The following is a 17,195-nucleotide window of genomic DNA, read 5'->3' as shown; positions in this document are numbered from 1 at the left end:
TGGCCCTTAGGAACATTAGACAGCATTTCAGCATTGTTATGGACTAATTATATCCACCAAAATGTAGGTGTTGAAACCCTAATCCCTGGTGTGATGTATTTGGAGATGAAGGAAGAGAAAAGACCAAAATCTCTGTGAATAGAAGGTGCTTAATGACTGCAGACTTTACTCTGGGTCCACTTAGCAGTGGTTTTATTAGGAAACTGGATGTCAGTGTCATTAGATCTTTTTCGGTAAGGTTATTTGAAAAGATTCTTTTTGATATGATGAATCTTTCCCAATATTCTGCCTGAAAATATCATGAATACTGTCTTGAATTTCTGCAAGCTAGGTGGGGGAAGAGCCTGGTGGCAACATTCAGCAGAAATGTTGTCTTTAATCTCCCTGTTTTTAATTATGCTACATTTTCTTCCTTCTGTTCTCTGTGTCCTTGTGGTTGGTGTCTTTTCTTTTTTTAAGCTTAATATTATTTTTGTTGGGTTTCAGAAGAGAGTAAAGGCTAACACATGAGTTAAGCTGCTACCCTTAACTAGAAACTGCCCAGCCTTACGGTCACTCCTTCTCTGTTCTCATCTCAAAGGCAGCTCCCAGGTGGTGCTAGTGGTAAAGAACCCACTTGCCAATTCAGGAGATGGAAGAGACATGGGTTCAATCCCTGGGTCGGGAAGATCCCCTGGAGGAGAGAATGGTAACCCACTCCGGTATTTTTGCCTGGAGAATTCCATGGACAGAGGAACCTGGTGGGCTATGGGCCATAGAGTCTCAAAGGGTCGGACACGACTTAGCATACATGCACCCTACAATCCAGATTTTACCTCCCCAGTCCATTGGCTGGGTTCTACTGTCACAGTTCATTTGGGACCTCTGGGACTGCTTGATTGTTCGATAAAATTCATGAAATCGATTGCCCTCTGACAGCATTTGCTGTAAGCCCCTTCCTGATGCCAGCTCTGACCCCTGGGTAGATCTCAGACCTTATCAGAGGTAGCCTATCAGAAACATCACTACCTCCCCTGCCTCCCCCTGCCCTGTTCTGTGTTGCTGTGAATAAACCACCTTTTGTGGTTTTAAACCATTGGTGGAGTGGTGTCCAGATGTGTCATCAGGGTGGCCCTGCATCAGGGCGGCCAGCAAGGTGACAGGTGGCTGGTGGCTCAAACTTGGCTTTGTGGGGCTGTCTCAGAGATCATGTTCTTTCACTTTTAATATGTCTGGCATAGAATTTTATCTGTTTGTCGTATGTGGCCAGATATTAAGAAACTCACTCAGGTGAAGCAAACTCACAGCACACTAAGTCACCTTGCTGTTGTTGTTGAGTCTCTTTGTGACTCCATGGACCATAGACCACCAGGCTCCTCTGCTCATGGGATTTCCCAGGCAAGAATACTAGAGTGGGTTGCCATTTCCTTCTCCAGAGCATCTTCCCAACCCAGAGATCAAATCCATGTGTCCTGCATCTCCAGTATTGGCAGGCAGATTCTTTACCACTGAGTCACCAGGGAAGCCCAAGTCACCTTACAGAGTGCTTATTGATTAATTCTAAATGGGCTGTGTCTCTTTCTGGTCCATTTATATCTGCCATCCAGCGTATTCATTCTCAGATATCAAGCAGAAAGAAGGCTCACGGTTATTAGATTTCTTCTGTACACAGGACATGCCGGTCACATTTACACATATTACTTCTAGTTAATCCTCATTTCAACCCCATGAGGTGTTATCTCCATTTTAGAGATAAAGAAACCAACATTCAAAGCTGAGTAAATAGCTCAAGCTCGCAAAGCCAGTGAGAGAGAGTCAGAACCTTTTGGCTGCAGTGCCTGTGGGCCTCCTCCTCCTCTGACCTGGAGGCCCAGAGCGACGGTCTCACCAGGGTCAGGTCACAGTGAGTTCAGGAGAGGTCTCTTTCATGACCCTCTCTCTGAGTCCTGAGAGAAGAGTGTGGATAGACAAAAGCCAGGTGAGGAGTGTGGCCAGTGGGGCCAGCATGTGCAATGGCCCTGCGGTGGGGGACACGTCGGTGAGCTTGAGGGGACACGTCAGTGAGCTTGAGGAACCACGTGGCTGCAGCGCAGCCAGCACAGGTGAGTTCCACACTAGAGACTGCCTAAGAAAGACTGAGATGAAATTGCCAGTCCACAGCCAAGGTCCCCTTGAGCTAGGCTGACCCAGCTGCTGGGATCAGACTACTTTTAGGAAGAGCAGGGAATCTATCAAAAAAGACTGGAATTTTCCTTCATGTGACACTCTAGAGTGTTCCAGTGTCTCCAATTACCTAAAATTGTCTTTCAACCAGGCCTCATTCCTTGCAATAGATGTTACCTACCAGGGATTATTTAACTGGTTTGTTGTTGTTTTTCTTACAGCGCTGTATTATCTGTCAAGTCCTCAGGTTTGACCAGTCACAGGACCAGGAGACCTGTGGTTCCCTACTTGAAACCCCCTTAGAATTGTTATTGTTAAAAACAACAGAGGCTTGGGCCCCAACCTAAGCTACTGAATCATCAATTTTTTTTTTCCACAGGCTTCACAAGCTATTCGGTAGCTGGCCTGACCACATCTCAGAAAGTCCACACTCCGGGACAAGGTCAGTGGGAGGTCACACAACTTCAGCAGGGGCGACTACACCACAAATTTCAAGCAAGGCCAGTGTTTGCCGCCTCATGGCGGAGATTCCAGCAGGCCAGGAAGTGTATTTTACATATGTATTGAGTTGGCCAGCAGGTTGGTTTGGGAAAAACCCAAACAAATTTGTTGGCCAACACAATAGATGCCACGGATGTTTGTTTCTTTTTCTTTCATCAAGACTGAACTCACCCATTGAATCGACTGGCCAGTGAAATTTTCAGTAAAGTGGTAGAGGCAATGCTGAGAAATGGCCAAAGTCCTCAGGAGGCTTTTTAACTATGCATTTCATTAATTCTAAACACATTTTTTTCACATTTTAACACCTCAGGAATAGGGTTGAACCTACAAATTGATTGTATCTTAGCATTTGTTAAAGTGCAACTGAGAGTGCTTTTTCTTTCGAATGGTGTGTAAATAATGGTGCCAGTTAAAATCAATAGTGTCTTCAAACTGATGAAACATAGCAGTTGATGAAGGAATAACATATTTACCTCAACAGATAGTCAGCATGAGCTTTGCTCCTGCTGCTCCCTCTACAGGGGTAGATCTACACCTCTGTTTCAGCAGTTCTTTCGACTCATCTAATACAACTCAATTCAAATGCCACCTTCTCCAGGAAGCCTTCTGGGTCCCCCAGTCCTGCCAACCAATCCAGATTCCAAGTCCTTCCTCTGGGCTCCCATATTGGCCTCTAACCTATACTTATCACATGGTTACATTTATCCTGTAATTAGTCCACCCCTCCCTCAACTTGAGCACCTTGAAAACAAAGATGTGTGTACCTCTGTTTCTAGCACCCAGCACAGAGCCTGGTATGTAGTACAAGTTCAATAAATGTTTGTTAAATGAGTAAGTGATGTAGGGATTGAATAGTTATAGGCGCTGTACCATTTGTATGCCACAAGATAGTGGGAAAAAGGCAGAGCGCAGGGCTGGAAAGGCCGGGGAGGGCTTCAGGAAGGGAATGGGTTAGGAATTATTCTGGCAGGATGTCTGATGGAATGGCACAGGACTGCAACGAGGAAGGAGAAAGGGGGCCGTGCTAAGACCTTGCTTTCTCTTCCTAGTAGATCTCATGATGACTGTCACTTGACTAGACTCCATGTTAGAATTTCAGGAGGTGATGGGCTTTCATTCATCATTATTCTTAATAATTAACTCTGGGTGTTAAAACAATAGAAGCCCAGGTTCAGAGAAAAGAGCAGCTCAACCCTCTGTGAGCTCTCACAGGAAGTCCTGAATGTACAGAGACTTTGTGGTTTAGACCTCAGAGTTTCCTGCCAGAGCTTGACAGGGTTTAACAAGTCTAAGAAGCCGGGAGAAGGCGGGCGGACGGGACCGCAAACAGCATGGTGCCAACACTGCAAACCAGGTGCCTTCTCACCATCTATTGCTTTAGAACCTTAACTGTAAACTGTTTTTTTCTTTTTTTTCTCTCCCCCACTTCCCTCAAAGTACAACTAGCATGACTGCCAGCTGAGGGTGGGGCCTGACCTTTTAATCATGGTCACTTAAGACCTGGGGTTTGCTTCGACCGAGTTGTGTCTCAGCCTGCCCCTTCTGCATGTTGTCTGACAGGCTCGTGGCACCTCTAGTCTTTATGGATCCCCCTCTTTTCAAAGATGATTCACCATGAACATGTCTGAAGAACCAAGGAAGTAAAACTGCAAATGAAGTTATGTTTTCTGGTGCTTCTTGTTGAAGTTTGTGCATAGAGATTTCACTTCCTTATACAAATCTACCAATAGGCCGTGGGTCCAGCTTTGCACCTGGAACGTGGGGAGTAGATGTCAGTTGTTCTGGTGGGGGATTAAGGGGAACTGGTCTAATTGGGATGGCCAAATTTGGTCGGCTGTCATACTGCACCAAATAGCCTCCTTCCCATTCAGCACTAGATGACAGCTGGGGTCAAGTCAAGGCTTTTATTTCACTGCTACTCCCAATACAGTGAGCAAGTGTCCACCAGGCACATACGAAAACCGAGAATGTCTCAAGCAGGAAGCTGCTTGTACAAGACACGGCCACAGTGACTGCTTGACATCTGACGTGGGCACGTGCTCTGAGAAGGAACAGGGAGCCTCTAGGATTCTGTGCTCTATCACCCAGTCCTAATGTGCGCACTTTTCTTGTTTTTTCCCTTCCTGGTGAAGTGGTGATCAGGATAAGGGGCCAGACTCCAGAAGTCAGACCACATGGCTGCGTTAGAAGGCACAGACTGTGGCTCACGTGGTTGCGGCTCATGGGCTGGGGAGGTGATCATGGTCTGTTTGGAGAGCACCCTTGCTGGAGGATGGAGGTGTGGGTGTGCACACCCGGAGTGGAGAAATTCCACAGTGCCCTTTATGGGAAAGGACGGGTTTTCATCTCTTTTGATGAGAGGAAGAGGACAGCTGCGACACAGAGTTAGGAGTTTTCTTCGGCGTCACAGGGTGGTTTCGTTTGAACGCGAGGCTTGGGGAGGGGAGGGCCTTTTTGTTGGTGAACTTGTGTGCCTGGCGTCGGAGGAGGCCTCTTCTGCTGGGGCTGGACTCGGTGGCCAACAGCCCGGGGACGATGAACGGGGGGCTGAGAACGATGACCAGGTACTGGAGGAGTTTGGGACATGCCTGGATTTGCAGGGGTTGAGACTGGAATCTGGTGAGGCTTCCGGCCTCTTTCTTCAAGGGTCGTTCTCTGTGCTTTTATCTCCAGCTCCTCATCTGCAAGGATCAAAGAAGAGTTCTCTAAAGAGTTCTCTTGGCAAAAATCAGGATCGGTGTAACAATGTTGAGTGCACCTCCTGTGTACACCACAGCACGCTAGCTGCTCTGGGGGGGATAGGATGAGAAGGCAGAAGCCACCTCTACTCTCCAGAGATTCCAGGTCTTGAGGGGGAGGACAGAAAGGCCCACCAGCAAGAGAGAGGGACAGCCCAGGGCTTCAGAGAACTCAGGGAGTCAGAGGCAAGGAATCCGGTGGAGAACATGATGCCTGGATCTCCAGGGAGAGAGAGGGCACTCAGACCCCAGCCCTGCCTCTAAGTCATCCCACGTATCACACTGTAGCGCCACTCAGGGTCAGAGCACTTATAATAGGATCTGAGTAGTCAGAGAGGGGCTTCCCTGGTGGCTCAGATGGTAAAGAATCTGCCTCTAGTGTGGGAGACCCGGGTTCAATCCCTGCGTCAGGAAGATCCCCTGGAGAAGGATATGGCAACCCACTCTAGCATTCCTGCCTAGAGAATCCCACAGACAGAGGAGCCTGGCAGGCTGCAGTCCACGGGGACACAAAGAGTCGGACATGACTGAGCGACTAACACACACAGTCAGAAAGGCTCTTGGTAACCACCTACCTTCAGATGGGGCTCTGAGATCTGCCTTTCGCCCGCGTCTGTAATTCACCCACATTCTGGTGAGGGGTTGCGATATATGCAAGGGGCTGTTTAGTCCTGAGAAACATATTAGTTTCTCAGAAATTCATAAGCCAGCCCTATGCTCTTGGACTTGGAAGAAAAATTCCTCCTCTGGTCACTCACCTTTCTGGGATTTTCCGCTTTCTGTGATGGCAATCCGTGAAGACAGGCCTATGACTCAGAAATGTAATTTTCCCTTTGCTTTTTTAAAATCACACAGGAAATCTGAGGATGCTCAGGTGCCATAGGCTTGGAGGGCCCTGGTGGCCCCTCCGGCCCCCTTTGGGCTACAAGTTAGGTATTTCCTTCCCTGTGCCCAAAGCCATCCTCACAGTGTTCTCTAGAAAGCTAGAAAGAGGATGCCCTCCCTAGGGTGGATGGCTGCTCACATCAGTACAGGGGTGTATGGTTTAGGAAACACGTGCCTTCTCTGAGCACCACCCTGTGATTTCAGGTGACAAGTGAAGTGAAAGTCGCTCAGTCATGTCTGACTCTTTGTGACCCCATGGACTATACAGTCCATGAAATTCTTCTGTCCAGAATACTGGAGTGGGTAGCCTTTTCCTCCTCCAGGGGATCTTCCCAACCCAGGGATCAAACCCAGGTCTCCCTGCATTGCAGGCAGATTCTTTACCAGCTGAGCTATCAGGGAAGCCCGAGAAGCCTCTTCCGACTTCTGGAAATCTAGGCCTTGAGTGACTCTGAACGCAAAGACTCAAAGCCAAATGCTGGGGTTTGGTGAGGAGATGCTGGTGTGCCATGAGCACAAAAAGTGAAATGCACAGAAAGGGAAAAATAGATCTTCGGTGCCATCTTTGGTGCCTCCAGGAGGCAGAGGTAGTGCCATGAGGTGGCCATACAGAGGACTTTGAGCCCCAACCCCAGGTCCCAGCTATGGAGCCATGAGAAAGCCTTTTTCCATCCTTGGACTGCAAGCTGGAGCTGGCCATTTGCTTACTGCTAGTCTGATCACACGCTGTTTTGTTCATTTGTTTTTAGAACACTTATTCCCCATCTTCTAGGCATTAGGTACCATTGCTAAGTGCCTGTGATGGCTCAGACACAAACACACTTCTTAGATAGCCTAAAGTCAACAAGCGGCACAAACCAGCACGAAAATCACAATGTCAGTCTCTGGTAAGGGCCCAGGGCCACTAGAGAGATGCAGACAAAGAGCCCCATGAGTTCTGGGAGGAAGAGAGGATGTGACCAAGGGGCTGACACCTCGGGTTGGCTTGGACAGACAAGGCAGTCATCAGAGCTCTGTGCAGCCCACCGTCGGAGCAGGACTGTGGGTCCCAGCACACCCAGGCCCGCAGCTCCAGCCATGGCCCACGTTGCTCCACAGCTGCATGGAATCCCTCCAGCCTCAATGTGCTCTTCCCTCATTGCATCTCCTGGTTACTCAGCGCTAGGCCAGGACTAGGTGAAACAAATAGCCACCCAGGGCACAAAACCAAAGGAGGCCCTAACCCCTGTGCAAGGGCAGGGTCAAGGGCAGGGGATCCTTGTTCACCTTACCCTTGTCCTAACTCAGCCTACTGGCCACAGTATTTGGGACAAAGCATTTAACCTCGCTGAACTTAAACTTCACCTAAATGAATATAATCTGTCTCATATGATCATGCAGAAAGTTGGATGAGATAATGAATGTAAAGCATCACATTAGGGAGGGAGGTTCAAGAGGGATGGACATGAATAAACCTATGGCTGATTCATGGTGATGTGTGGCAGAAGCCAACACAACACTGTAAAGCAGTTATCCCCCAATTAAAAATAAAAACATTTTTAAAAAGCATCATATTACAGATTAGGGTCTGGCACAGCCAACTGCTTTGTCAATGTGAGTTGATCATCATGTTGGTCATTTCAGCCTCACGAAAGAGCAGCTGTTTTGCCACTGGGTGGCACGTGAGGACCAAACATGTGATCTTTGACTCTTAAGCAGTGGGGAAGGAGCCTCTGCAGGGGGGATGGGGATGGAAAACTGCCTGAGTAGGGCCAAGAAGTAAGGAAACCGTGTGTGCTTATGGGACTAACAAACATCTCTGGTCTCCTGGGGTGGAGGGTGCAGGAGAGAGGGAGTGGAAGCTTGGGGCCATGCTGGAGCAGTGGCCTAAGGGAGGCCTGAGGAAAGAAGTCTAAAGTAAGGAAGATAAATCCAAAGGTGGCCCAAGGCCACCACTGCCCGGGGAGGTGCAGACCAGGTCTTTGTTTGGGCGTTTGCAGAGGCAGCTGGCCTGGGAGTGCCATGCACACTCCAGGGAGAGACCCCACATGGGGGACCCAGTCCTGCTGCGAATGTGAGCTTGTGCAGAACCTGAGGACCTGTCCACCTGGCCTCACGTCCTGCTGATGACGGGACACCCCCTGCTGGACCCACCTGTAGCATGGCTCCCTAACACCCTCATCCCAGTGTCCACAGAAACATCATTTTCTGAACACACTGCTTTGGGTGGCCTGGATGCTCCTTGAGCCAGCTCCTCATGAGCATAACGTTTTCATTCTTAGTGGGTTGTCAGGACTGATTCAAGGAAGAAACCCTCACAGCCCTGACACCTCTTCTTGGAACAGTGAATTGGAAAGGGAATAGAAATGCCCAGTTTTAGAACAAGTGGGCTTCTGTGAGTCCCCAGTGTCCTGAAATTTTACCCGTGTTCCTAGGAGACTGGTCCTGAACCCAGCTTGGCCACCCCCCTCAGGAGAAGACAAAATGTTGGTTCATAGAAATGGTGTTTTGAAGCTAATCTTTCTGTCCACATAGAAATCTAATCTATCCACACAGAAAGCTAATCTTTCTATCCACACATGGCTCATTCAAAGCATGTCCACACAGCTTTGCACCAAGTCAGCTTCAGGTGGTGGATTCCAGTGAGGCCAACCTGGACTGAGCTTCTCAAATCTCCCCCATTGTCACCACTGAGAATCTGTTTTTCAAAACTCAAGCTAACCACAAAATGGAACAAACTGTAACCGCCAGTGAAGGCCCTGACATTCTGAAACTACTCATCTCCAGTCTTTTCTTTCCAGACTCTGGGTGCCAGCCCCATGAGCTGTTTCCACGGGGATTTCACCCGAGCCTGCGGTGGGACAGAAGAGCGGGGAGCTTACCATCTCTCCTGCGGCTCTGTTTTTTCCTCCTGCTGATGTAGAAAATGAGTAGTGCCACGAAGATGAGGAAGATGGTGCCTCCGACACAAATGCCGATGATGAGGTACAAATCCAGGCCTTCATCTGCAAGAGAACAGATGCCTCTTGGATGGGAGGTCCTGGGAAGAGGGCCCATTTCATTGCTCTGGCCAAGGACTCGAGGACTCCTGCCTCCCATCTTAAGGATGAAGGAGTTTGATGCGACTTCTCAGCCACATGGAGGCTAAGCTCATGGAGGCTGGTGAACGGGGTCAATACCTCAAGGAGTGCAGGGTCCAAGATAAGCCCTCTCACAAGGCTCCTTCAAGAGCTGTTCTCCTGGACCAGAAATGCCTGATTCTTCGTGAGCCAAGGCTCTGTCCCCTCTCAAGGAGGATGTCACAGAAGTTTAGATCTGAGAACGAAGTTAGAGAAAATCTAACGTGATCTCTAGTTTCATGCACAAGGCCCAGAGAGGAAGGATGAGTTGCCTGAGGTCACACAGCGTCCATTCCCGAGTGGTTCCTTTAAGCAGCCCCTCATCTTCATGTTTCTGCACTGTTCATCCAGCTTCATCTCTGGTTGCCCTCCTACATCATGATTGCTTTTTCCTCACTCTCATGACCAGGCAGTTTCCAAAGACAGGATCCGTGTTTTATGTGTCCAGACCAGCTCTCTAACCTCAAAGCCAGCACCCTCTCCCAGATTTCCCCTGGCCTGTGAGAGAAACTCAGACACACAGTGAGTTAGCCGCAGCAGTGAACTTGATCTTCAACTCGCAAACCTTCAGCTGCTATAATGCAATGCGGACAACAATGACTGTGTTAAGAGCAATGGATCTGAGTGCAGGCTTTTCTAGGTAGGGCTGTGTGAACTCTGGCCAGTTATTTCACCTCTCGGAGCCTGTTCCTGTCTTTGAAAAAATGGAGATGATGAATTTACATTACAGGGGCTGTTGGAAGTCAATCAGATAATGGATGTGAAAGTGCTTTATAAAGTGTGAAACTACACACAAAGATGGGGGCCTGCCCTGACTGCAGTTCTGTTCACTGGCACGTCTGGGAGCTGTTTCCTGAGCGGGATGCTGGGCCATCTGCCCCTTTGTGAGTCACAGAGTCAGCAGCTGGGGCCAGGGGTCAGGGCACTCGTCCATCCTGAGAATGAACAGAGCTCGGCCCAGCATCACAAGGAAACCCTTACTCTAGCCAAACATTCTTGGGAAGAAACTGTTAATACATGAAGCCCAGGATGGGCCCCAGGAGCAAGCCAAAGGCTTAGAAACCAAACTAAACAGGTGTTCAGACTGCAGTGGTTTGTTAATCCTTGCTTTTCTCCCTAAGTATCTCTCTCTCTGACCCATTATTTGCCTGCCTGTTATACAGACTTTCTAGGCTCTGTGGATGAAGGGGCTTTCCTTAGAAAAGCAGGCATAATCCTAACCTGCTGTGAAACTGGACTGGGAAAGGCAGAAGGTAAAAACTCTGGGAAACTTCTACATGGAAGAAATCACAAAAAAGATGAATCGGCATAGGTAAGAGGAGGCACTCAAGTGAAAGGAGATTCAAAAAATAAAACATGATGAAAAATAATGCTTGGTGCTCCAAGAAGGCAATGGAAAAATACTGGTAACTTTAGTGGTCCTGCATTAGGGAACATGGTTTTTAAAGCATGATAGAGTCATAATTTAAATGGCAAAAGGCTAAGGAATACATACTTAACTGAGGTTGGGAAGGGGGAGAGAGCACTCTTGTAGACTGCTGTATCAAGAACTCTTGTAATGAAGGCATTATGAGGGGAAAGTAGAGTGGAGGAAAGTGCCGTATTTGTTTTGTCTTCATGTGTTGATGTACTGTGTGGGTGTGGTTGCATGTGGGTATGTGTGTTTGGAGGGGTCATCCTGCACGTTTCTAAGTAAAATTAAATATGAAAACAAAAACCAAAAAAAAGACACTGGACTGGGAAAGGCAGAAGGGCCGTTTAGGTTCTGCCTGTTTGGAGGAAGGGCCAGGGCTATTAGAATCCACCTTGGGCTCAGCCAAGCCCTTCCCAGGGTCTGACCTGGGGGATTTGGGGGCAAGCCTAGGATCAGTTGAGGATCATGGGGCTAAACCATGCAGCCACCAGCTTGTCTCCTCAGAGTCCTCAGACAGGACAAGCACGCCTTTATCTGGGCACATTTGGGAATGCAGGTGTGCCGCATACAGTGTGTTCGCAGATTTGTCCAGCACAGCCTCTGGGTGCTTTCTGTGGGGAAGGTTCCAGCACGTCTCAGAGGTAGCTGTCATTCAAAGCTATGTCCTCACAGTCACTAAATCCAGCCACGCTCCTTCCTGCACTCCCTCTCAGAGATAATATGCCCATGAATTCATGTGGGAGAGTCCTTTTGCGTATCCAAACCTGCTCCCTCCTCCTGCTATTTTGATTTTAAGTACATGCTTATCTGTTTTGAGCCAAGCGGTTAATCATGTCATTGCTCCTCTCTGCCTTGGCCTTTTAGGATGATGCATCCAGATCCAGTTTAGGGTCTTCAAGAGCAACATTGTCCTCCCCAGGCTTGCCCTAGGTATTCCTCCCATCTCTCTAGAGCCCCTTCCCCCACCTGGCTCCCCCAACTCTGCACCACAGGGAGGTGACAGGAAGGTTCCAGTCTTCAAACCCCAGCTCCTCCCCAAAGCCCTTCCTTTCTTCTTGCATCCCTAATGCACACACATTTTTATACTGCTGGGATCTAGTTAGAATACAAGTGGAGTAGCATTAGCAGATAAAATATAGGAGATGACTAGCTAAATTAGAAATAAACAATGAATAATTTTTTAGTATAAGGGATAATGAATAATTTTTTAGTTGCTTCCTAGGGACACTGACCAGCCAAAATTGCTATAGAAACTAAGGAAATCTGGCCAGATCGCTGTTTTTTTGTGCTCAGTTTCCTTTCAGGGGATTGACCAGGCAGCACTGGAAAGATAATCATGGAGTATCAGAGGAGTAGACTCTTGGGGATCACAGGGCTTATCTTCTTTGTGGCCCAGGAGGCTGAAGCCCAGAAAGAGGAAGGAACTCTGTCCAGGCCATCCTGATATATTTAGACAGACCAAAACGAGAAGTCCAGACCCCAGTCTCCCAGGCCAGAGCAGGCCATCTTTCAAAAATTACTTTTGGGGGTCAAATTGGGGACCAGGAAAGAACTTAGACTCTTGAAGTTTCAGAACTTTCTGTGCTGAGCTGTCTGCTCTGAGGCAGGAAGAGCATTGCCCACCTGGTTCATAGTCCTCCCTGGCCTCAAGCTTTTCCTCTCTCCAAGTCCTTCACTTCCTAGAGAAGGAGCCCTTCTGCTCCTGCCTCTGATAGGGGGTGCTGACCATTGCCCCTCAAGAAAGGAATCTTTCTTGCTCCCTTCTCCATCATTGCCCTGGGGTCACCGTCATGGTCCCTGACTAACTGAGAGACCCTGGGCAAGTCAGTTTGCCTCTCTGGCAAGGGGTAGTCTATATGACATAACCATTTCAGCTCCTTTTATCTCTTTAACTCAGCAATTCTTTCTCCTAGAAGAGCATCTTTTTAATTACCTGAGGTTAGACCATGCTCTGTGAGAAGAATCCCAAGATGGGTAAACATGGAACACTACCTCCTCTCTCCTCTAAACCTTCCCTTGGAGATTTCCAGGAGAAAGAGGGATGTTTTCAGTTCTCATCCCGAGCCAAAGTGGCTTCCCAGGCCAAGCACCCATGCCCTGGAGCAGTCCTTGCCTGTTCGGCCTTAAAGACTGGATTGTGATGTGAACTTGTGGTGTCTGATCAGTTCCCACCACGCACCTGGACATGTGATGTTCACCATGCTGACTTTCTTATCGACATGGTTACTCGCCACACACTTGACTATTTTATTCCATTTGCTGTTCCACATGTGGCTGATGAGCCTCTGACGACCTTGTTGGACAATGCTTATATTTATAAACAGTTGTAATTCAGGATCACTTCCGTTTTCTACCTTGCAGCTCACAGTTCTGTTGGTACAGAACCAGTTAATTTCAGGTCCTGAGAGCACCTCTGAAAAGAAAAGAAAGATCCAACTCGTCAGGCAACTTACTGATTGTAAAAGATATACCTATTTAGAGAGGGAAAATGTAGTTGGGGACCAGGAAATAATTTCAAAGATCCCTAGCAATTTTTAAAATATCATTTTTATTTTATGTTATTTATACAGCACATTCAGAATAAATTTATTTCTGATTTTTATAGATATATCAATAAAATATACATCATATTCTCAGACAGTAAAGCATCTACCTACAATGTGGGAGACCTGGGTTTGATCCCTGGGCTGGGAAGATCTTCTAGAGAAGGAAATGGCAACCCATTCCAGTACTCTTGCCTAGAAAATTCCGTGGATGGAGGAGCCTGGTACGCTACAGTCCATGGGGGTCGCAAAGAGTCGGACATGACTGAGCAACTTCACTTTCTTTCTTTCTACCTTAAAGTTCTTTCACGTATATGATATCTTTTCATCCTAACAGAGAGGCTGATGCTTTACTTCCTGTTTATAGATGAAGTACCCAAGGGTCAGGGAGGGTTAAATGGATGGTCCAAAGGTACCCACTAATAAATGGCAAATCAGGAGAGGAGCTCACCCTCCCAAATTCAAGTTCAGTCATACAGTTAAGAGGTTTACCATGTTGTGATCCCCACATGGCACAGGAGTCTGTGGTGGATGGAGGGTTGGGAGAAATGCTTTAAGAGCAACTGGGAACCTGACCCTGGAGAAACTGGTACGTGTGTAGCCTGGGGCCTTGGTCACAAATGGAAACTCCCTCCTCCTTTCCCCGGCAGATCCTGGGAGCAGTGGTACAGTTCAAGCTCTGGACAGACAGAGCCCCTTCATCCTCCCAGAGCTGGCGGGCCACTCCCCACACCTCACTGGTCCTCCCCCATAGATAAGGATAAAAAAGACGTTCCCCACCTGGACAGCAGGAATGACAGGTGACAAAGCCCTGGCACATGGATAGGCTCTGGCAACACTGGTGGTGGGGCTTCCCAGGTGGCACAGTGGTAAAGAACCCACCTGCCAATGCAGGAGGCACAAGAGACATGGGTTCGATCCCTGGGTAGGGAAGATCCCTTGGAGTAGGAAGTGGCACCCCACTCGAGTATTCTTGCCTGGAAAATTCCATGGACAGAGGAGACTGGTGGGCTTCAGTTCATGGGGTTGCAAAGAGTTGGACACAACTGAGCAACTGAGCACACAGTAGTGGTGGCAGCTGTTATAATCACACACGCCTGCCTTTCCTTTTCTGACATGATAATACTCGAAGGCTGTGTCATGAAAGAAGAAGCCCTGGCCTCGGTGTCATCTGGACCAGGTTCAAATCGTTCTCCATCACCCGTGAGCTGCCCTTGTTCTCACCCTGCCTTCTCTTCCTTTCCTCAGATTTGCCACCTTTCTCTCTCAGCATCCTTCCATTCATCATGCAGATGGATACCTTTTTTTTTCTCAACGATTTCCTCCCTCCCTGACTCCCAGACAATCATACCTTCCCCCATGAACTTTCTCACCAAATTTCATTTCTGTCCCAGAATATAGGTATGCAGAAATTAAGTGTTTTCCCATCCAGAGATTCAGTGTGACCCCTGAATGAAGAGGATGGAAAAACATCACCGTACACCAAGACAAGGTCAGTGCATGCTCTAGGGGTTGAGTTGAGGAGTCTGTGTTTTCAAAATGGAAATGCTCCTTTTTTTCTATTTATAAATCTACATGTTGTTGTACAGTTGAAACCAACACAATGTTGTAAAGCAATTATCCTCCAATTACAAGTATGAGTAAAAAAAAATCATACAAGTAAATCACATCACTGTAAAAATTGATAAAATATCAAAAAAGTTTCAAGAAGATTAAAAATCACTTACAATTCTATCACGCAGAGTCAATAATTACTAATGTTTCAATGCATCTAACAAATGTTTTCTATGCATGCATACCATATATAAATAATGTTCTAAAAAATAAAATTGGATCATATGATTTTTTAGTCTGCCTTTTTCCCTTTATTGATCTATTATGAAATTCTTTATGAACACCAATAAATATACATCTCCACCATCTTTTTTAATGATACATTGTTGATTTTAAGGGCTTCTCTGGTGGCTCAGTGGTAAAGAATCCACCTACCAATGCAGGAGACGCAAGCTCCATCTCCGGGTCGAGAAGATCCCATGGAGGAGGAAATGGCAACCTGCTCCAGTATTCTTGCTGGGAAAATCCCATGGACAGAGCAGCCTAGCGGCCCATGGGATCAGAGTCGGGAAGGACTGAGTGACTGAGCATGCAAGCATTCTTGATTGAATCAGTTAGTTTCTAACTGCTGGGGACTTTAAGATCCTTTCCAATATGTCACTGACATAAACCGCCCAGCGATGTGCAGCCACTTGAAAGCATATCTTTGTATACATGCTCTCTGTAAGTCAGCTTCGTACCAGAGGCATGATTGTATTGGTGAGGGTGCATCTCATAGATGAGCGCTGTCTGATTCCAGGTTGCAAGGACGAACTCCTTCTCCACTAACGTCTGCTTTTAAGGAGACTTCCTCAGCTAATGGCAGCAGCCCCCTCATTAAGGAGCTGTGGGTACCAAGATTGGAAACAGAGACGCTTGAAGGAACAAAGAGATGGCGAGAGCGCTCGCACTGAGGAAACAGGTACTGTGTCCCAGGGGCCTGAGGCACCTATAGTTAGCTGTTTCCCTGAAGCCTTGTCCCATGAATACCCCATAGGGTTATAATTATGAAAATCAGACTCAGAGCAGATAGAGAATTTACCCAAAGCCACGTGGCAAGAAATGGTGACTGGATCACAAATTGACATGCTGTGTAACATTTACACACACACACACAAAAGGAGATGGCAGTTGTGTCATGGAAAGATCTCTGTCTTTTGGCAAAAGAATAAGAATTTATTTTTGAGGTTGTGAATTTGAGGTTGTGAAGACATTCTAAAATTGATTGTTGGTTTGGTTGTACAGCTCTGTAAATACACTACAAGCCATAGAATCATATACTTTAAATGGGAGAATTTTATGGTATGTGCATTATATCTCAGTAAAGCTGATGGGGTAGGGGTGGGTCGGGGCAGGATGAGGGCAGAATGTCACCGTCCATGCTAAAAGCAGCCTTGGGTTTGGATCCTGACTTTGCTCCCGTCAGACCACTACCTGTTTCCTCATAGTTGATCAGGGAATAACTACCTCTCAGGATTGTTGGGAACCTTAAGTAAGAGCATGTAGCAAATCCCATGACATGTCACCAGTAGCCATTATTACCCAGGCAGTACTAAATAATACATGAATGTGAAGCTCAAGTTTAAAACAGGATACTTGGCCAAAGTTATGATATCTGTGGTTCCCAGAGCCCACAACAGAGGCCGTTTCTGGCTGCATCTAGCTCACCCCATTTCTGCGCTGTTCTCTGTATTCTGGTGCCGGACTAGGTGTGGAAAGTTGTCCTCTGCAGGGGGGTTGCCAATGTCTGTGAGTGTGTGGGTGAGGGCTGCTACCAGATCCGTGTGCTCAAGAACGGGGCTGGAGGGTGACTTTACGTAGGAGGAGGGGGCCCTTCCTTTGGCAGCATTTCCTGTGGCAAGCACGGAAATGCTTATTTGCTCACTGAATCTCTGGCTTGCGTTCAGGCTCAGGTTCCTATCTTCTTCTCCAAGCAAAGTTCAGCTGTCTCTTCTACTGTTATCCATGCCCTGCCAAGTGACCCCTGCACTCGCAACTTCAATGTCATTTCAATTCTACTTTCTCGTCCCTCTCTGTCGAACTCAAGCCACTTTGTTCATCCTTTTTCCATACGTGACCCTCAGTGTAAGCATGCTTCAGGCATTTTATAGGCACCCTTTGGTCTAGGCAACTGGTTATCAGCTTTAGCTGTGCTTTAAAATCACCTGGGGAGTTTAGCGCCTACAATGCCCAGGCCCTGAGCCAAGAAACTCTGATTTAATTGGTCTGGGATGGGACTTAGTACTGGTAAATTGTACTGTACCTCAGCTGATTCCAACAT

The 17,195-nt window shown here is 47.5% G+C and overlaps 1 protein-coding gene and 1 long non-coding RNA gene across 3 annotated transcripts in view; one reads left to right on the top strand and one right to left on the bottom strand.

Annotated features, from left to right (window-relative positions):
- Nucleotides 1-4,533: 4,533 nt before the first annotated feature.
- CD2 (CD2 molecule) overlaps nucleotides 4,534-17,195 on the bottom strand; it is a 13,941-nt gene continuing 1,279 nt past the window's right edge. The window contains exons 1-4 of one of the 2 annotated variants that reach the window (XM_088835614.1): nucleotides 14,102-15,120; nucleotides 12,958-13,191; nucleotides 9,128-9,250; nucleotides 4,534-5,324 (exon numbers count right to left, since the gene is read on the bottom strand). In XM_088835614.1, the coding sequence (XP_088691740.1) occupies nucleotides 5,029-5,324; nucleotides 9,128-9,250; nucleotides 12,958-13,191; nucleotides 14,102-14,312 (864 nt within the window). In that variant the 5' untranslated portion in view covers nucleotides 14,313-15,120 and the 3' untranslated portion in view covers nucleotides 4,534-5,028. Of the gene's footprint in view, nucleotides 5,325-9,127; nucleotides 9,251-12,957; nucleotides 13,192-14,101; nucleotides 15,121-17,195 lie in introns of those variants that run through there. The other variant, XM_055403647.2, reaches the window with a different exon arrangement.
- LOC148778101 (uncharacterized) overlaps nucleotides 15,711-17,195 on the top strand; it is an 18,446-nt gene continuing 16,961 nt past the window's right edge. The window contains exon 1 of the long non-coding RNA XR_016037266.1: nucleotides 15,711-15,836. This is a non-coding gene — a long non-coding RNA (uncharacterized LOC148778101). The remainder of the gene's footprint in view (nucleotides 15,837-17,195) is intronic.

This window comes from Moschus berezovskii, chromosome 4, assembly GCF_049115385.1.
Source record: "Moschus berezovskii isolate FMDL1 chromosome 4, NW_MosBer_1.0, whole genome shotgun sequence".
NCBI lineage: Eukaryota > Metazoa > Chordata > Mammalia > Artiodactyla > Moschidae > Moschus > Moschus berezovskii.
This window is presented reverse-complemented; position numbering and strand designations above follow the sequence as displayed.